The sequence below is a fragment of the Typopeltis vanoorti genome, chromosome 6, assembly GCF_054136105.1.
Source record: "Typopeltis vanoorti isolate ZY-2024b chromosome 6, IOZ_Tvanoo_1.0, whole genome shotgun sequence".
NCBI lineage: Eukaryota > Metazoa > Arthropoda > Arachnida > Uropygi > Thelyphonidae > Typopeltis > Typopeltis vanoorti.
The window spans coordinates 46,830,850-46,853,024 of NC_143554.1; the positions used below are offsets into that span (position 1 = coordinate 46,830,850).

General features: G+C 35.0%; 1 protein-coding gene across 1 annotated transcript in view; it reads right to left on the reverse strand.

Moving 5' to 3' along the window:
• Nucleotides 1-22,175, reverse strand: part of LOC150105436 (uncharacterized) — a 199,337-nt gene that overhangs the window by 80,252 nt on the left and 96,910 nt on the right. Inside the window, exon 9 of the mRNA XM_090393960.1 lies at nt 1,635-5,864. Coding sequence (XP_090250086.1) covers nt 1,635-5,864 — 4,230 coding nt within the window. The remainder of the gene's footprint in view (nt 1-1,634; nt 5,865-22,175) is intronic.

Here is a 22,175-nt window from a genome sequence, read left to right on the forward strand (position 1 = left end):
TTTAGAAAAATTTATAAGCCACCATAGCGCAATTGGAAGAACAGCAGAACATTGTGCCCTTCGATTGGAAAATACCTGGTTTTTCAAGCCCATATAAGGATTCCCCTCATTGTGATGAGGGGAATCCTTATATGGGCTTTTTCAATTGAAGGTGAGTTAGCTGATCTCATATAGTGATAGCAGGGTTTTTTTCTCCTGGAAACTCGAGTTTTTCATCCCGTGTACAGACAAATCGGCCTTCAGAACACACGCAATTTACAGACAAAAAAATACTGTTGTTGGTGATGATGGGCTAAAGATGGCATTGATTGTCATAGTTCGAGAATTAAGTAATACTGGAAAGGATGAGATGTATTTAGCAAAGTAGAGTAGTGTGTCTTCCCACGATGAGTCCTTGGACTCCCTGGAGGTGTCATGTAATAAGAAGAATGCAATAATAATAATATGAAGAAATTTATTTAGGATAGCAATCCATTTCAGGTTTACAGTCACGAGAACAACCTTTCGTTATCGAAAAAAGAACAGCTAATTGAGCTTTCAAGTGACAGTGGGCTTTTCCGTGATCTTGGTTTGGCTCGATTCTGAATCTTGCCTTCAATGAGAAGTGAACTTCCAAAATCAACTGAAGCAGCATTGAAAATCATCATGCAGTTTTCTACAACCTATCTTTGTGAGAAAGGATTTTCATCGCTCCTTCAAATAAAAACAAATACAGAAATCGTCTTAGTGTGTGTGTGTGCCAATCTTCGAATGAAGTTGACCAATATTGAGCCAGATATCCAGCAACTCTGCAAGATTAGGAAGCTCAAACATCTCATTAAAAATAAGTAACATAATTATATCATATTATTTATTTAATAAAACATTTTTGTTCTATCTTTCAGACATTTATTTGAAATTAAATGAACTAAATCTCTCCCTTCCGGGAAATTCTTTACAACAAATAAAAATTATTTTGTTCATGATGATACACTTTATTTATCTATCACTTTATCTATTTATTAAAAGGAATTTTAATAATAAGGTGTGACACCTTTTGGAAACTGGTATAGGTAAATATGATTTCTCCATTACTTCCACCTTAGTATCACCACCTCTAGGTCTGGCTCCCACTGATGAGACCTCAATAAAGGTCAAAACCAGTCTGGGTAGTGGCACTCCCCTTAATGCATAGCATTATACTTGTCCGCAAGGAGATGTGCTTTGCATTATCAGAGATACTAAGGCAAGTGAGGAGAACTTATACCACCTTTACCACGAGTTGCCCCAGTCCTGAAAATACTTCAGGCGCAAACTTTGTTTACTTACACTTGGATAAAGGATTAAACCAAATATATAATTGGTAGTATGTCAGTACATTTAAAAGAATAAAATCTAATTATGAATGTGATCATCTTAATTTCATAAACAGATGGTACTAATGGCAAATCAGATGTTATTTTGGAAATCCTTAAATTTGGAATATATGGAAATAAATATGGAAATCCTTAAATTTCCTTAAAGATGAAAGGCAATCAATACAAACCCAGTAATCACGTATCATCAATATCACATTATTCAAGTTCTGCTGTGTTGTCCCTATTGCTAGATTTTGAAATCTTTCACCATATAACACAAACACGTTTTTTTCTTACCTTATTTGGAAGTGATGGCGAATCTGCAGCTTTATCCACCAATTTCCTTTTTAGAATTCCAGCACTTGGAGATGCATCTGGAGAATACACATGCTTTATCTCTTTTGTAGGAGAATGAGAGGTTGATGTGCATGGATTATCAGTATTTGAACTAGAAGAAAAAGATGCAGATGAAGAAGGGGAAGATAATGAATATTTAATTTTCCAAGGTGGAAATTTGGTCTGAGGTGAACAGATATTTTTAATGGCAGCTTGCAACATTTTCTGGCTTCTTGATAATGGAGATAATGGTAAGGATGACTTTTTGCAATATGCATCAGATGAAATATTCTTTATTTCAACAGATTTAAGAAAATCTGTTCTTATAATTTTTATGCCAACATTTTCTTTTTCATCTATAGCCTCATTCATAACCATCACTACATTCTGATGGTTATTCTGTTGATTAGAATTTTCCAATTCATTGCAAGGGTCAAAAGATAATCTGTCATTCAACAATTCTACTGGCTTGACTTCACATTTGGAATAATTCTCAGGTTGGCATACTGTGTTGGTTTCATGATATTCCTCTTTAAAATATTGTTCTCTATCAGTTATTTTACTGTTAATGTTAGATGACTCCTTATAGGGTGCAGATAGATTCGAGGGTTGCTCAAGAGTAACTGCATGTGTCCATTCTTGACTAAATGTTTCAAATGTAATATTATCATTCTCTACTATATTTGTTTTGTCATCTCCAGATAATTTATCAAGATTTTCAACATCACTTAGAAGCATACGATTTTCATTATCATTAATGCTTAGTGATGTGTTATACTGATCTGTTATTTTTAATTCATTGCAACTCTGTTTTAATCGAGTGTCTGTTTTTTCAATTATGCTAGCAATTTTCTTACATAAACGTTTTGTTGCAGGTGAAGTTACAAGGTTCCTATTCCTAAGCTTTCTCTTTTTAGCTCCAGCCACAGAAATTTCAGCATGTTCTTCAAGCGTAAATAGATTTTCATGCGCAACTTCTGGCTTATGATTATTTTTCATATGTAACATTTCGTTTGATTTTTCCAAGTGAATATTAATATTTTCTGCACCAGATAAATCAGGAGTTCCAACATTATGTTCTAAAGAGAAACAGTTTGCAACTTTAATAGTTCCAAATTTGTCTGCTTTATTTATTTCTGAACTATCTAAACATACAGAATCATTTAGTGCAACTAATTCAGAGGACTTCGTTTTAGAATGGTGTTCTGTGTTACTCTCAAGATTATCGACCTTTATTATACTTTCAATTACTGAAGGAAAATATGAATCTGGTTTTGTAATTATAATGTCAGGAAGAGCTGATAATATAACTTTTGGAATTTCCTCAAATTGTTTCTTTTGTTCAGCAGAATATGTATAACTTTCTAATGGAATTTTCTCACTAACTTTAAGTGTTTCTTCACAATTATCTACAGATTTTTCTCTTAATGAAGATTTATTTGTTTCTTTCTCAATATTCAAGCAAGTTAGGCAACTTCTCGAGGCATTGCAATTTTCTATAGCACTTTTCTTCACATCTATTTCCTTTGAAAGATGTTCTTTATCTGATAAGACAACTTTATCCTTACAATTTAATTCTGTTGTGCAGTTATCTATTGTTAATGAACAATTATTTCTAGGTAAACAAACTATGGTTTCCTTGTCCAAGCAACATACAGCAGTACCACTTTCTGAATCTCTGACAACGTACTGGTTACATCTAGCAGTAATGTCAGAAACAATTTTGGAATTTTTACTTTCCTTATCTGTGTTTGGCATTCCCCTATCTTTATCTGATTCCTCCTTCACTGAATCATTTTGGGACACAGTTAATGAGATATCTTCCAAATCAGTTTTGCTGAAAATATACTTGGGATGTTCCAGGGCAGTGACCTGGGGCAAATGATATATCAGAGGCTTTGTGGTTAAACTAGAAATTTCAGATTGTGAAAATGCTGATGTTGAACAATCTGAAATTGAAGAAACTTTCTGCTGAGTTTTGTAGCTTAAATCTAAACTTTCGGATGAAAGGAAGTTTGGAGTTGGAGAAGATAATGCTTGTCCATCACATTTTGAGTTATTTAATGTTGGCTGACATGTCTGTTGATCACCATTATATTCTGAATCAGCAACAGAATTTAGTGAGATAGAAGAGGATGTAAAGGTTTCAGGAATATCTTTTAAGCAACATTTTTCACTAGAACTTGATTCTGCTGACTCTGTAGCCAATTTATTTAAATTTTTTGAAAGACTTGTTTCAATGGTATTCTGGGTTTTCTTCCGTCTTCCTCGTTTTCTTTTTACACCCTTCCGCTTACTCCTCCTCAAGATAACACAATCTTGAGCATTTTTACTTGAGCTTTCAGAAGAATCTTTATTATTGGAAGAGTCAGCAACTTCGAATACCACTGTTTTGTCATTTTTAATTCTTTTCCTAGTAGAAATGACATTAGCTTCAACAGTTTCCAAGGAAGATTGTATTTGTTTTTCACATGCTTCACTAGTATTCCACATTAGGGCTGAATCTTTGTGCTGAATGGTATCATCTGGAATTTTTTCCAAGGAAGAAACCAAAAGTGGAATTTTTGTCTGCTTCCGCTTAGACAAATTATAAACACGAAGACGTTTTGTTTTATTTGCTCTTCTTCGCCTCTTTTTTTTATTGTTAACTCTATGTCCATCTGTCTGTAAATTTCTATCTGCATTTACTATACCCATCATTTCATAACAGTCTGTATCTGGAAACTGCTTATCACTAAGAGAGAGTACAGAAAGGGGTTTTTTAAAAGTATCATGAGAATTGCATGTGGTATCAAGGTTAGTATTAATGATTTCAGGATTTAATGAAGAAATACGATCATTATACAAAGGGACTTGTGATGTTTCATTACCCTTACTTGGCCCGATACAAGGAGAATCCAATAATACAGAACTATTTTCTTGTTCTTCTTGTGAAATAATTTCTACAGAATCTATACCTTTCAAAGCAGAAATTTTAGTTTCAGATTCCTCACTTTTATCACAAACAGATTTCACTGCTAAAGAGTGTTCAAGTCTATAATTATTTTTAGAATAATCAGTAAGAGAAACTTTTTTATTTACAATAGAACTTATGCTGAATTTTTGCACATCCAAGGAAGTATTTTCTAATAAGTCTTTATCACCTATGTCTTTCTTATGATCTAGAGATGAGTCAATTACTGAATAATTTCCACAGGATAATATAATAGATTCATTCATATTATCATCTGGAACAGTGATTTCTGTTACTGAAAGTGAGTGTTCTTTAACTAGTGAAGGCCTTCCCATCTGGCATATTAAATCTTGAGATGCTGTAATTTCACCCACTGTTTCATCAGTGATGGGTATGTTTTCGCTCTGTGTGTTGCCTAGTGTTTCATTTTTTTTATCATGACATGGTGATGCACTAGAATTAGGTAGTTTTACTTCATCTTTGCTTTGTTTTGCCACCAGTGAAGATGTAATAAAATTCAGAGAATTTTGGGAAACTTGAGAAGTTGGAATGATGTCATCATCTGCTTCAAAATTGATAACCTCTTTTGATGATGTCTTACTAAATTTTGGAAAAGAGTATGGTTTTCTCTTTGTCTTTTTCATTTTTGCTTGTTCACATAATGCAGATCTTTGCATTTCTTGATTTTCCGACTCATTTGACTTACAGGGTGATACTTGAAATAAAGGACTTTGTTTTCCAATATTTGAGTTGGTTTCCATTACTTCTTTTTGAGAAAGGCGTCTTATTCTTAAACAAGGAATCTTCATATCTGTGTTACTAATGGCATTCATTTCAGCAGAGTGTTCATTAGATGATAAGGGTTTAGCAAAAACAGTGTTTGCAACAGCATTTGTAGGACTCATTTTAATTTCACCAGCAATCTCCTTGTGATCTGTATTAGATGATTCAGAAATATAATTTTCATTAGTAATAATTTCAACTGAAGGCATCTTTCCTGCATTTTTACTTATACTAATAGAATCACTGCAGTGTTGTGTTTCAAATTCCTGTGACAAATTATGTCGGGTGCATGAATGCGGTACTTCATTTTTAGAAAGAACATCACTTTTAACTGCTCCACAATTAACAGAAATAATTTCTAATGCTTGAGATGGAGATAAAACCTCTATGCTGTTCTGGGAATCTGTAATAAGGGGTTCAACATTTTCTCTATGTGAGTGATGTGCATTGTTACTCTGCAAAAAAAAAAAAAAAAAAAGAAAGAAAATGACATAATGAAACAACAACAACAAATAATAATATATAATTAAAAATATATTAAAATAAGCACACATGCACAAAGACAGTGATGCTCTTTCAAATGGCGTTATCGAATACATTCAAATATCATCATGGAACATGAACGAACAGTAGTACATGTCTTATAAGACTAATACAAATACACAAAATGAAATGCTAGAATATTTTTGAAACTTTTGGTTACCCTTATACATAAGAGATACTTTCATATCTTCATTCTGATATACAGCAATGTATTCATATTGGTTGGCAGTTATATCATTACCAGTTATCATAGGCAAAGTCTCCAACATGCTAGAACAGTGAAGAGGCTCAACATTCTCTGCAATTCAGATAAGTTTTATAAGATGTAACTGACTCCATATACAATTATATGATATATTACCTGTTCACTTCAAACTTCATAATTAAACTGGATTTTTATTGACAATCACAGAAATAGTCTATAAGGACAGGTAACAAATCACAAAAAAAAAAAAACCAAACATGTTGGAAATCACCTGATCACAGTACAAATCTGCACCATGTAAAGCTGCACTTAATATCAATTATAAATTAATAATTTGATAATCAAGAAAAATATCTTATATGAAACACAATGTAAGCATCACCTACTTGCTATCCTAATTCTGAAAATAAGGTTTTCTAGACATAAAGTGTAAACACTACTTCCAGTGGACAAAGTGATATGAAGAAAACACTTTAAAAAACATTACTGATTACATTACTGTTGAAAGTGATATCTTCATTCAAACCAGTCCAGAATATGAGAGTGTGCCTATGACCTAACAATAAGATCTAGAATTTTTTCCCCCTTGTGATATTTTTTTAAGGATTGCATAAGATTCAAAGCTAGCATTCATTCTCAGCTTCAAATGCCCTCTTGTCCTTTCCCCACCCTCCAAAAAATGAAAAATTCCATCAACTGAAATCCTGTATGACCATTTCAGAAGTTTGTAAGTCTCAATCATATCCCCCCCCCTCCCTCTTTCTTCAGTTTGCTAGCTGCAGTCTACAAATTCTCAATCTGTCTTCATAATCAGTATTCCACAATCCTGATATCATTTTTAACACTCTTCTTTACACCCTTTCCACTGTATAAGAATCACAACAAAAACCAGGAAACCAGAACTGTGCACAATAGTTCAAGCGAGGTCTTAAGGCATTGTAAAGATACAAAATGACATTCGTATCTTTATGTATGAAAGTTTGTTTCAGCATTGCAATTATTTTTTTAGTTGTATTTGCAATCTTTGCTATATGGCCCCTGAACTTCAAATTGCTATCTACTAACATTCCAAGATCCCTAACCTGATCAGTTTCTTTTAGCATAATCCCACCAATATAATACAACACCAAATGTCTAATCACGCAAAACTGCATGACTGCATTTACTGACATTCATTTTTCCATGCCCACAATTCCAGCCTATTCAAATCATTCCACAAGAAGTACATATCAGTAGCATTACTGATTAATCTTCACATCATCATCAAATAGCTGTATATCACCTGCCAAATCCTTCCCTTATTTCTTACAGTTTCTCTCCAGGTGAATTTGTGCACATTTTTATGTTGGAACATGGTATTAGTAACTAATCCATGTCTGTCCTGAACAGAAATCTAGCAGGCATTTACCATTATTAGCTTTGCTCTTTGCTCCAAATTTTCTGAAAACATTTGTCTATATTGCTAATTATATGAAGAGCCAAAGGCTTCAATTCGGCAGCGTGAAATTATTTAAGTTAAGGAATATTACATCCCATATTGTTTCATAACCAAATAAGAAACTCAAAGAGTTTCATGCCGAATATAGAAAATATATAAAGTTCGGCAAGTCCAAGCGTAAGCAAATACCTGGATAGTGCAACACATAACCCATTTGGTAGTGCAACACTGAGGCAACTCATAGCAAGGGTTTATGTGAACATGTGAAATAATGTGAAACCCAGCTCCTAGGAGCTGGGTTTCACATTATGAGTAAATACCAAGAACAGTGATCGGAGCTTGCTCCACCCTTGCTATGAGTTGCCACTACCAAATAGGTTATGTGTTGCACTATCCAGGTATTTGCTTACGCTTGGACTCACCGAACTTTATATATTTTCTATATTCGGCATGAAACTCTTTGAGTTTCTTATTCGGCTATAAAACAATATGGGGATGTAATATACCTTAACTTAAATAATTTGTCTATATGTCTGGTAATCTTTTCCTACTCTGCAGTTTAGATCTCAAAATAAGAATACAAGGAGAACTTTTTCATTTTCATTATGCCAGCTGTCTTCTCTACTGCCTCAAAAAATTCCTCCATTTCTTCCTTAATAGTTCTCCTGTGGAACCATAAGGACAAACAAGTCTCGTTGTCCAGTTCCCCAATCTGATATTTTCCCACATCACTCTATTTGATACCGCCTGCCACTCAAGAGGATCTTATCCTCATATCTATTGTTGAATACTATGGCTACTCCCTCTTTTCCCTGATTGTTACTGCCTAAATATAACATTTTGTATTTTTTGCTTAGAAAGATCTAACCTGTTTGTCTTCTTTATTTCAGTCACGCCTATTATGCTGATCTGGTCCTTATCCAGTTCTTCTGTTAGTTTAATTTCTTTTCATTGATGCTTCTTATGTTGATAGTACCAATATTCAAATCCGTTGATGTTGAGCTGGAATGTGTTCTGGGATTTGTTGTTCCTGTAGCTGAATTTTCTCTGTTCACCCTGGTTCCCTGATGAAAAAAATGGATGTCTTGTTTAACCGGGCAATGTCCTAGCCTGCATGAAATTCTGTCATGTTGTTCCATCATTTTACATTTAATGGCTAACCGCATCCGTGCGGTTAGCCTAGTGGCTGTGCACTTCGCAACCATATGACTGGGGAAGGAGTGTCCCAGGTTCGATTCCTGTCGAAGATGTGAGGAATTTGAGGATCTTCCTCAGCCATAGCCAAGTTAGCCAGTCTTGGGCACGGGCTGTAGGGTTTTTTCCACCAGTTTATCTGGTGTTTTTCATCCCGCAAGCAGGCAAACCGGCCCTGTGAACACACACGGATCTACAGCCATAAATACTTAACCCCCCCCCCCCATGAGGGGGCTCAACTCGACCTAATAGGGATGGGAGAGAAAAAGGGAGGAAACTCCATACGAATAAATAAATAAATCATTTTACATTGTAGTTTAAGCCAATAAGAATACAATTTGCTCAGATAAATTCCAAATTGCCAGCCCATCCTCTTTTTTTTCAATATCCAGCTAGATACCAAACAGGGTGCACCATGAGAAAGTGAGGTTTGAGCATTAGGTCAAGAGCCCTAGTCAGTTCTCTGTATTCCTTAAAAGGTTATGTGGATGTCTTCTCCCAGTTACGCAGCTTTGATGCTTAAGCACTCTGAAGATAAAATCTGAAGGTCAAATTCCAAATGTGAGAAATGTAGAGGAATTTCCCTACTGAGTGTTCAAAGTTAAGAACTACACAAAGCATATTTGAGAAAAGGCTATAAAATATGTCAAAGTGAAATTTGGAGGTGCTTAAGGGTCAAAGCTGTATAACTGAGAGGAGACCTCCACATAGCCTTTAAAGGAATGCGGAGAACCGACCAGGGCTTCTGACCTAATGTCCAATCCTCACCTTCTCGTGGTGCACCCTGTTGGGTATCTACTTTGATACTGAACGAACGAGGATGGGCTGGCAATTTGGGATTTAGCCGACCAAATTGTATTCTTATTGGTTAAACCAAAATAAAAAAATGATGGTACAACATGACAAAATTTCATGCCGGCTGGGGCGTCGCCCGGTTAAACAAGGCCCCCGTTGTTTTCGCCAGGGAACCAGGGCGAACAGCGAAAAGTCAGCTACTGGAACAAATCTGAAAACAAACCCCAATTCAACATCACCAGAGTTAAAGATCGGTACTATCAACGTAAGAAGCCTGAATGGCAAAGAAATGGAGCTAGCTGAGGAATTAGATAAGTACCAGATCGACATAATAGGGGTGACTGAAACAAAAAAGACCAAAACTGGTGAGATCTTTCTGAGCAATAAATACAAAATGTTATATTCAGGCAATGACAATCAAGGAAAAGAAGGAGTAGCCATAGTATTCAACACAAAATACGAGGCTAATCTTCTTGAATGGCAGTCAGTCTCAAGTAGAGTAATGTGGGCAAATATGAGAATTGGGAACTGGACAATGAGACTTATTTGTGCCTATGGTCCCACAGAAGGTTCTACTAAGGTAGAAGTGGAGGAATTTTTTGAGGCTTTAGAAAAAGCAACTGACACAATGAAAAAGGAAAAGTTGGTCCTTGTTGGGGATCTAAATAGTAGAGTAGGAAATGATTGTCAGACATACAAAAATATTTTGGGAAAATTTGGAGAAAAGAGCAAAGCTAATAATAATGGCAAATACCTGTTGGATTTCTGCTCAGGACATGGACTGGTTATTACTAACACCATGTTCCAACATAAAAATGTGCACAAATTCACATGGAGAGAAGAGGCTAGGAATAAGAAAAGTCTCATTGACTATGTTATTGTTGATAGTGATGTTTTCTCCCTGGTGCAGGACACCAGAGTGTACAGAGGATTTGAAATTGGAAGTGATCACTATTTAGTCTTGAGCAGGATAAAATTGAATTTCATATTGAAAAGAATAACATGTAAGAAAGTTTTAAAGCGAATAAAAGTTGAGCAGCTCTCAGATGTGAACTGTAGACTAAAATACAGAAATATTATTGAAAAGAAAATGAAAGAGTTTGAGAACAGGAATCAAACCTTGGAGATTCAGTGGCAAACTCTGAAGGAAACATTGATTGATTCTGCCAGAGAGGCATGTGGTGAGGTTGTGTGCAAGGATAAAAAAATCAGAACTCCCTGGTGGACACAGGAAGTTAAAGAGGCAGTGAAGGAAAAGAAGAAAGCATATCAAAAGTTCCTGGCAAATAAGTCAGCTTTTACTCTTACAGAATACAGAGACAAATGTAAGAAAGCTAAACAGTGTGTAAAACTAGCTAAACAAAAGTCATGGGAGGACTTTGGCAAGAATATAGAAAATAAATATCAAGAAGGTGGCAAAATATTCTGGAGGTTGTTGAAGAAGCTTAGGAATGGAGGAAAGAGTGCTGTAAAAGGAATTAGAGATGATAAAGGTGAAATGAAAACAGGAGAAAAAGATATCCTTGAAGTATGGAGTAATTACTTTGAAAAACTGCTAAATGAAACAAGCAGTGATGACAGCACAGTGATAAAAAACACTGACCAGGCATGCAGTCAGGAATACATATCCATACTTGAAGTAGAAAAAGCCATCAAAGGCTTGAAATGTGGAAAGGCAGCAGGAGTAGATGATATTCGACCAGAAATGCTGAAGTATGGTGGTATAAGAGTCTTACAGTGGCTGCACTGCATAGTTCAGAAAGCCTGGACAGAGGGACGAATTCCCGATGATTGGAGTAGAGCTCTCATAGTACCCATATATAAAAAGGGAAATAAAACTGAATGTGAGAATTACAGAGGTATTTCCTTACTGAGTGTTCCTGGCAAGATCTATGCAAGTATACTTGAGAAACGGTTGAGAAGAATTGTGGAAGAAAAGCTTGGTGAAGAACAAGCTGGATTCAGGCCAATAGAGGCTGTCAGGATCAGATCTTCACTTTACGACAAATAGTCGAGAAAGCATGGGAATATAACAAAGATCTGTATTTAAGTTTTGTCGATTTGGAAAAGGCATATGACAAGGTGCCAAGAGAGAAGCTATTCAATACGCTGCAGTTATATGGTGTCAATGGGGCATTATATCAAGCAATACTTAGTCTTTATTTGAGTTGTGATTCAGCAGTTAGAATTGAAGGAAGTACAGGAAGGTGGTTTAATGTTAAATCTGGTGTGAGACAAGGATGTACATTATCCCCTCTGTTATTCATTATCTATATGGATCACATTATGAAGGAATGTGGTATTAAACCTGATATCAAAATTGGAGACGTTAATGTCAGCTCTTTGCTTTATGCGGATGATGTTATACTTCTAAATAAATCCGCTACAAGTCTGCAAGATTCTCTGACTAAATTGAATAGCTGTTGTAATAGATATGGTATGAAGGTCAGCAATAAAAAGACAAAGACAATGAAAATAGGCAGAATCATTGAAAATGTCAACTGTGTTGTGAATGGAGCACCTGTGGAACAAGTAAAACATTTCAGCTACTTAGGCACAATTTTTACTGAAGATGGTAAACTAAATATAGAAATAGACAACAGAATCAGCAAAGCTGGTGTCGTGGGAAGTCAATTGAATAAATTCATATGGAATAAGAAAGAAATTAGTCGGAACACTAAATTAGCTGTATACAAGACTGTGTTCAAACCAATTTTAACTTATGGATCTGAGAGCTGGGTCAGAAGTAAAACACTTGACCAAAGACTAGAGACCGCAGATATGAGAGTCCTGAGAAAGATTAGAGGTGTGAACAGATGGCATCAATGGCAATATCATATTAAAAATGAGGATATTAGGAAAGAACTTGACATTGTCAGCATCCAGGAATGCGTTAGCAGAGCTAATCTCAGATGGTATGGTCACTTAAATAGAATGGGAGAGGAAAGATTAGCAAAACAAGTGTTCTCTGCCAGGTTGGCAGGAAAACGACCCAGAGGAAGACCAAGATATAGGTGGATTGATACGGTACAAAGTGCCTTAGACGATAGAAATATAAGATCTGATAATGTTGGAGTCTTGACAAGTAACAGACTGATTTGGAGGAAAATTATAGATAGGAAGTTAGTAATGATGTAATTTTTCATGTAGTACTGTCATATCCTGTACACCCCTTGAGGGTACATGGCAGGAATTTGATGATGATGATGATGATGAAATTTGGAGAAGAACAAGCTGGATTCAAGCTAAGTCTGGCCTGAAGCTTGCTCTTCTACAGGTTGTAAGGATCTGATTTTCACTTTAAGGCAAATTAAGAAATTGTAGAAATATCATAAGGATCCAGATTTAAGTTTTAGATCTGAAAAAGGCATATGACAAGGTGCCAAGAGAAAAGCTGTTCAGAATGTTGTAATTACACCATGTGAATGGGACAGTGTAGCTAGCAAATATACAGCCTACATCTAAGTTGTAAGTCAGCAATTAGAACTGAAAGGAGGTATACAAAAATGGTGTGATGTAAAAGCAGATGTGACTATATACCATCCACTGTTATCTATATGGATCACATTATGAAGGAAAAGATATTAAATCTAATATTGGAGATCATGCCATCCATTGTTATCATCTATATGGATCACATTATGAAAGAAAGGGATATTATACTCTTAAATAAATTCAGTCCTAGTTTGCAGGATTCCTTAAACGAACAACTGCTTTAACAAGAATTACATGAAAGCCAGCAATAAAAAGACCAAAACTATAAAAATAGGCAGTAACATAGAAAACTCCACTGCATCATAAATAGAGAATCTATAGAATACATAAAAACAAAAACAAAACACTTTAGACGCAACTTTAGCGAAGATGGCAAATTCAATATACAAAGAACAGAATTAGCAAAGTTGGTATAGTGGGGAGTCAATAAATTTATAAGGAATAAGAGAAATTAGAACACTAAACCTAGCAGTATATACAAAAGACTGTTGAAGCTAGTTTTTAACTCATGGATCTGAGCACTGGATTATAAATAAAACAGTTGATCAAAAACAGAAAACAGATATGAGAGTTCCAAGAAAGATAAGTAGAGTGAACAGATGGAATCATTTGCAAAATCATATTAAAAATGAAGATAAAGATATTGACATTGTTAGCATATAAGAATGTTTGAGTGGAGCTAATCTCAGGTGTCTAACAGTTAAGCTTAAATCAGCATCATCAGAGCATAACACAGCTAGTATATGTGACAGTGAGTAAGTGAAACAATAATTGTAATGGACAAAAGATCTAAGTCCTATTTTGGCACCCTCTATTGTTGTTTAAAAAAAAAAAAAACGTTACAGGTATGTGGAAGTTGTTCTTACAATAATAGTCTCACAAATTTGTGGCAAATTAATGCAACTGTATTTGTTTAAGTTAGGAGAATTCTTCAAAGCCATGGCTGACAAAAAAATGATCTTTCAGATCTATAACAGCTTCTAAATAGCCGTTATAGATCTGAAAGATTATTTTTAAGTCAGCCATGGCTTTCAAGAATTCTCCTAACTCCTAGTTCCAGTTTTTTATAAACATGAACATTTATATAAAGAAAGTGCTAAAGCCTTACTTAATCAGAACGACTCTCTCACTATTCCAAAAGTTTGGGAAATTGTTATCCTCAATTGCATTAAATAAATGTATCTGTTATATTTTAAATTAATTTAATTAGTTTTAATTTCAGCCCATTAGATTTAATCCATGAAAATGTAACTGTATATGTAGGAGGATTCCTATTGTTGTTTGATCATTGAACTGATGATGTCTTATGAGACAAAGACAATATATTTGCATAATAAAAAAGTTATTTACTGTGGAATACATGTTATTCTATCGTTAACTTCGTTCTTGTAATGTGAACCATTCGGGTATTCTGCTAAATATGAACTTAGACTAAATAAGTGGTGTATTTGGGAATATCACTAAATTAGTGATATTCCCAAACAATTACTTAAGGTATTATATAGGAATCTCCATGTAATCTGTAAAATCATTGCAGGAGACCCAGATTATCCATACAATACCTATCATACTCCTCTTTGAATGTATTAAGCAACAAAGAACTCATAACTGATTCTGGCAACTTTTTCACCATTTTCCAAATGAAAAATCTAGTCCTGAAGAATTATTAACCATGCCAACTCAACTTCTGGTGATGATCCCCTTGTTCTGTCCCCTCTTGCCAACTGCTAAAAATATTCTCTGTTTCGATCATATGAAACCCTTTTAGTAATTAAAGATTTCTATCATACCCCCCCCCCCCCCACACACACACTTTTCAAGTATCAACTAACTTCTGCAACCCACAAATTCTCAATCAATCTTCATAGCAAATATTTTGCAGACCACTTGCCATCCTCGGTTACTTGCCTCTGGATCCTCAAGAAGCACAGGTATCCAGACCATACACTAATCCAGATGAGGCTGTATCAAAGCCTTGAAATGATAACTTATTTTATCTTTGCATGTTGGGTATTCTTCAGTAACCAAGTAATTTTATGAACTACACTGGACACTTCTGCAATGTGCCCTATATCCCATCCCCAAATCCCCACTTCAAATTCCTGAAGTCCATTGTCAGTGTAATACACAACCTATAATCTTTTCATCCTAAAATGCTTACTTTACACTTTTCCACATTAAACTAGCACACACATCTTTTTGTCCATACTGTCAGACCATTCTGAAGTCTCTTCACACTGCCTTAACTATTACAACCATCTCCTTTTTTTGTATCATCTGCAAACAACTGAATATTTCCTTTCGAATAATTTCCTATATCATCAATATATAAATTACCAGAGCTGAAACTTTTAAGTTAAACCGCCTCAGAGGCAATGCTAATTCATTTCTAATCCCATGACTGTATTAGCATTGAGGTTCTGCAAATATCCAAAGAACTTCCAATTCACCTCTATTCCCACATCAGTTCCTTTCATATCTGTCACTGCAATATTTTTACCTGGATGACAGACCCTTGTAAAAGTGATCACTTATTTTATCAACTTCTGTCACCTCCTTATCATTAACACTTGCTAAGGTTATCATTCCACAGTCATTCTTCCTTTTACTTGCCACATAGCAAAATAACCTTCGGGATTTCCTTTGGCCTGCTCAGCTAATTTCCTGTCATCATCTTATTTTGCCTTCCTTATCATGTCAATTCCAAGCCCAGATAAATAAATGATGGTTGAGTGAAGGGCAAGCAACCCTTCTGCAAAAAATAAAGGGCCTTGCTATGGTAATCAGGACCACAGAAATATCTGACCAAAAAAAAGTAACCCAAAATGAAGACAAACTGTTGAAAATGACATCCCTAGTGAAAGCTTCTACGGAGAAACTAGGGAATTGAGGAATACAACAGAAAAAAAAAAAAGAAAAGAAAGAAAGAAAATAATACATATATACACACACACACAGTCAATTCCGCTTAAATGGGACACGTTGGGACTAATCCATTTTGGCCCAATTAAGCGGCTGCCCCAATTAAATGAACTAATAATAAATTTTAAAATAAAATATGTAATACGCAGGTAAATGAATAAGTGGGTAAAAAAATAATAATTAGGTACCTATTTTAATGGTTTATTAAACCAAAATACAGAAAATATTTGTACTATAAATTGTGCAGAAAAAATAATGCATAAATGATAACTTTTACAATTTGAAATTTTAATTCTGCAAAAATGCATCAAGTGTAGTCTGTCTTTTGCTTTTGAAATTTTGCAGTTCTACAAAATCAGCACAGATGTTCAGTGCGGATGTAAGGCTTCCTTCATTACCTTCCTGCATAAAATAACGCTGTAACCTGACTACATTTTTGGCCTCACGATTAGTTACAAGCACAGGTGGGTCATCATCCTCATCATTGCATTCTTCATCAAATTTTTGATGTTTGGATTTAGTGACTTCAACAATTGCATCTTCACAGTTTTAATTTTCATTGTAACATGATAAATTGTCATCTATTGTTGAAAATTCTTCATTATTCATGATAGGAGCTTGCAGTATGTCTTCATTTTCATCACTACTCAAAATTTCAAGAACCTCCAAAGGTTTTAAACCGCAAACAGCAAAGCAGTTTTGTATTGTGCTGCTTTTTATAGCTCGCCAACTGTCAGAGACAAACTGTATTGCTTGCAAAATGGAAATTTTTGAACTGATCTCTCTGGCTGTTGATGAACTTGTTAATAGGTTTTCATCAATGGACGAAATTATGTAATTAACCAATTTTCCTCGATACAACGTCTTTAAATTTTTTTATTATCCCCCATGTCCATTGGCTGCACTAAGAATGTTGTATTAGGAGGAAGAAATTCCAGCCTTACCAGTTATATCAGCAAGTCTACGATGGCTTATATTTAATGGCTGGTTTTTAATTTTATCCAGCAAACCAATTTTACTTGAAAGTGTATAATCATTTCTTGGCATCTTGGCAAAGATTTAAAAATTTTAATAAAATTGACACAATAAATCGATATCGCTAGGTACAGTATATAGTAAGGGTAGATTCTTAAGCAGACGCGTACTTGCCAGACGCACAATGAAAGATAACTGATTTGCATCACGCTAAATGTTGCCAAATATTAGTGTACGTAGTGTTGCCATATTTTCGAAAAATCCATAAAATATATCAAAAATTGCTAAATTCCTTTTCAGCTACTGTCCCGATTAAGCGTTTAAATTATGTATTAATATGTTGGTTTGGTTTCTGTTCTTTGATATTTGGCCCAAAAAAAGTAGCTGCCCCAATTAGCCGGTGGCCCAATTAAACAGAAACGACTGTATATATACACACTTAAACTTTTTTTACATGATAGATACGTTCCTAAAAATTACGCGTAAAAAGAACTACTGACTCCATAGAAAAAGTGAAGATTGGTTCCAAACCTGAAATATAAGCAAAATAATGAAAAAACTAACATTAAATTCGTTAGGATCATAAGATTTTTATTTACATTTCATGGAGAACACACACACATATAATGAATTTTAATAACTAAAAAAAAACATTCATTTCAGTTGTTTGCTAAGGATTCTATAAAAAAAATTATGTTATTCGCTATCAGTTTCTGACAATAAACGTGAAAGCTTTCGTTTTCGTGAGACTGTAATATCACTAGAACTACTAGATGTGGTATTATCGTCATCGACTTCTGCCACAACTTGTGGAATTCTTCTTGTCATGTCTCGAACAAAAGTACCACAAACAGTTGTTTGTAGTTTTAGGCATGAACTCAGTTATTAATCGCTGTGGTGATGCTTTAGATAAGTCGTGAAATAATTCTCTATATGAAGACATTAACAACTTAAGCTCATGTGAAAATTTCCCAGCATGTTTTTCATTTGGATCATGTCGGGCAAAATAATTGCCTAAATTACTGGCAAGTTTAAGACTGTCTTTAATTATATCAGCAGTAAAAGTAGGATTATCTTGATCATTATCATTAACTTCTTCGCTTTCAGGAGTCTCAGAAACAATCTCCACTATTTAGTCTTCGCTAAGAGGTTTATCAATTAACAATTCTTTGATATCTGCCGCTGTAAGATCATCGAATCCTTCTCCGCCAATTTCACATGCCAAACTTATTATATTGGGGAATTCTGCAGTATGATTGAAGGGAACAGGAGCATTCTCTTTAACACATGCGGGCCAAATAGCTTTCCGGCATGCATTCATAGTTTCTGGTCTCAATTCAGATAACGATAATCGAACCTGATCAATACAATCCATAATTGAAAATTTTTTCCACACATCAATAACTGACATCATTTAGCTTGTTCAAAATGTACTGAAATGTTCGTCTGACATGATATGTTTTAAAAGTTGCAATTACACCCTAATCTAGAGGTTGTAGCAATGATGTGGTATTGGGCGGCAGAAAAAAAATTGCACATTTGGGTGTTCTATGGCAGGATGACCGGATGCATTATCAAGAATCAAAAGCACTTTAAATTCGAGACCCTTGTCATTCAAATAGCGTTCTAACTTCTGGCACAAAATGTTTGTGGAACCACTCAGTGAAAATATCAATGGTCACCCAAGCTTTTTTTGTTGGCCATCCAATGAACTGGCAATTTTTGAAAATCTATGCCTTTCATTGGCTGTGATCTTAATGATCGATTATGAGCAGTGGGTTTAACATTCGATCTCCTAAGGCGTTCGAACAAAATAGGAGTGTTATGCGATCCTGAGCTGCTTCGAACCCACCAACAGTTTATTGCATTTTTGATACATAAGTTCTGTTTGGCATTTTTTTCCAGAAAAGGCTGGTTTCATCCATATTTCAAACTTGTTCATGAGTGTAACCTCCATCTTCAGTTATTTTAGCAAGTTTTTGTGGAAATGCTTTAGCAGCTGTTTCATCAGCAGAAGCCATTTCACCTTTAATTTATAAATTTATATATTATGAAGAGCATGTCTTTTAATAAACTTAGCCAGCCAACCATTGCTTGCATGAAATTCATATTTTTAACTCGATTGAGATGAAGTATCTGGCTGCAGTTTTTTAATCTGTTCATAAAATCTCAATGCTGATTGCTTGATGGAATTTCTGTCAACTGGCATTCTTTTTTGTACATTATTTTCTATCCACATCACTAAAGCTTTTTTTGGCCTTTTCTAGAACGACATCTCTTGTGTATGATGGTAATTTCGCACTCGATTTTGTACCAGAACATACTGCTTTTCTAATAGCCTCTTCATTTTTCTTTATGGATCTGACAGTTGATTCATGGACTCCAAAATGCTTACCCACAGCCGTTGCACCTTCCCCAGTTTGAAGACGATCTAAAATTTGAATTTTTATATCCAAGGAAACGGCTTTCCTTTTTTTTTTTTTTTTTTGGGGGGGGGGGGGGGGTTATCGGCAACATTATGTGAGGGCTGGATTAAAATCTTCGGTTAATGAAATGAAAGTTTGAAAATAACATATAGCTTACCATTTATTATTTCTTGGCAAAATTATTAATTTTATAAATCGATTTTTATTTTGATTTCACTTAAAAAATGCGGTAACTGTGTTGTTTACTCAAACACCAAATTCAAACTGCTAAGAACCGCTTTTTTTATGCGCAGTCAGTTATATAATTCGAGGAATTTCCAATAATTGAAATTCGTAAGAATTTAAAATTTTCTTAATTGAAACGAGAATGCAATTCTACAAAATTCTCAGAATTTTCTAGAATTCAGAATTTTCTTAATTGAAACGAGAATGCAATTCTGCAAAATTCTCAGAATTTTCTTAATTGAAACGAGAATGCAATTCTGCAAAATTCTCAGAATTTTCTTGAATTACAGATTTTCTCCTAACTTAGACTTTAAGTTGGTCACGTAAAAGTGAATAAAAATCGCATAAAAAAAATTTTTTTTTTAATATCCCAATTTGCGTAAAAAAAATTACGTATATAAGTAATTGAAATATCAGGTAGTAAAGCCATTAAAATTTATGTAAATGAAAGCACTGCTGTGTTTTTAACAGCTTTAGTACTATATCTGCTTGAATGTAATTTAGATACCGTCTGCAATCTTTCACAGAGCACATTTCATTTTTTTTTTGACTCTCACATAGATTCGACTGCTTGAAACAAAATGTTTAGCAAGAAAGGATTGTATGTTTATTATATAGACTATTTATTTCAGCTTATTAGCACAAATATCCTGACCTATCATTATAGCAAGGATTGTATGTTTAATATATACACTATTTATTTCAGCTTATTAGTACAAATATCCTGGACTATCATTATAGCAAATATACTGAAACAGACACAATACTATGTGGAAAGTTTCTGGTCCACCCTGTTCTGTCAAATGCCTTTGCATTTGACAGGATTCCACATGGAACTCTGTTCCATACATTGGAGCAAACAGGAATGAATCCAAAGCTAGTGATCTGGATTAGAGGGTGGTTGATGGACAGATATCAGAGAGCGGTTAATGGAGGAGACAAGTCCAGGAGAGGGAAGGTGACTAGTTGTGTATCTAAGGACTCAGTACGTGTCCTCTGTTGTTTAATTTGTACATTAACGATAATGGAAATCATTTGAGGAAATATCCACTTGTTTGCTATTTATGCAAAATTGGGAAGATATACTACATCCTGCAGTATATGTAGATATACTGCAGGATGAATTAAAGGATCACATGCTGTGTAATATATTAATGGAATTGAACTTCAAGAAGTTGACGAGGCAAGGAACTTGGGGATTATTGTGGACAGAGAAGTAATGTTTAGAGGACATATTGCAGAGGTGGTCAAAACAGCACATCAAATTATAGTTATTAACGAACACTTTGACAAAATAACCTACGTAGCCAACTAGAGGAATGTTTTCTAAGCCTATCTTCGAGAGTTAGGCAAGCAGGTTTTTTGTCCTGAAAATTCAGGAAAATCAACCATAGAATACACTTTTTTAGACAATAACATATTGTATTGAAGAAGAGATGGTGACACTTTGTCAGTCATCTCTTCATCAGATGCTGCTTATAATTAGTGATAATCTTGGACCAGCTATCTCTGATTGGCTACCAGTGGAGATTGAACTCCCCTCCCAGTCTCCAAACAGTACATAGGGCTAAAACAACCTTGCCTACTTCTCTAAATGGGTAAAAAAGGCATTAGCTGATGAACTGACTTGTAGACCATTCACTGATTGAAAGTGAATGTTTCTCCATGTTTTACTGTCTTTATATGGCTGACAGCATATTCAAGATGATATTTAAAAAAAAAAAAAAAACTCAAATGTTTCCAACTTCTGTTAATTGTGTAAATTGAAGAAAGAACTGGATTGATTGCTTAATCTAATGATACATGTGATTAAAAGGCTACAGCGGTTCTTTCAATTCATACATATGACAGCTATCACAAACATTTGATTTTTTTTTTTAGATATCATCATGAATATACTGTCAGCCATAAAGACAATGAAACAAGTTGGGAAAACGTTTCTACAACATGATCAATTACTTTTAATCATTAAAAGGTCTACAAGTTAAACTCAGTGAATTATACATGGTTGATATGAACTATTCACATGTAAGTAATCAGAACAATAATTCATTCATTCATTCATCTTCAAGGCCTAGCTTTCCTAACTGGGTTGTGGGGGCAGCAGCTGCAAGAGGAACTTCCAATGATCACGCTCCTCCGCCACTAAACTCAGGTGTTCTAGTGGGACTCCCAAACGTGTCCACCCAAGGTTTTGGATATAATCTATTCAGTGAGTCCTTGGCCTTCAACCTTCTGGCTTGGCAAAGAGGGCCTGCTGGGGAAGCCTCTCTTGTGGCATCCTGACCAGGTGCCCATACCAACGCAACTGTGATCTCTCAACACGGAGAAGCAATGGTTGAGTATTGAGGGTTTCCCGAATTGCAGAGCTTCTGACTCTGTTGAGTCTTGTCAGCCCCGCAACCCCTCAAAGGAACCTCATTTCAGCCGCTTGGTCATTACCCAACTCTCATGACCATAGGTGAGGATGGGGACATAGACTGTATTGAAGACAACCAGCTTTGTCTTCTGGCTTAACTCCCACTTCAATACTACCGAAAGGCCAAGC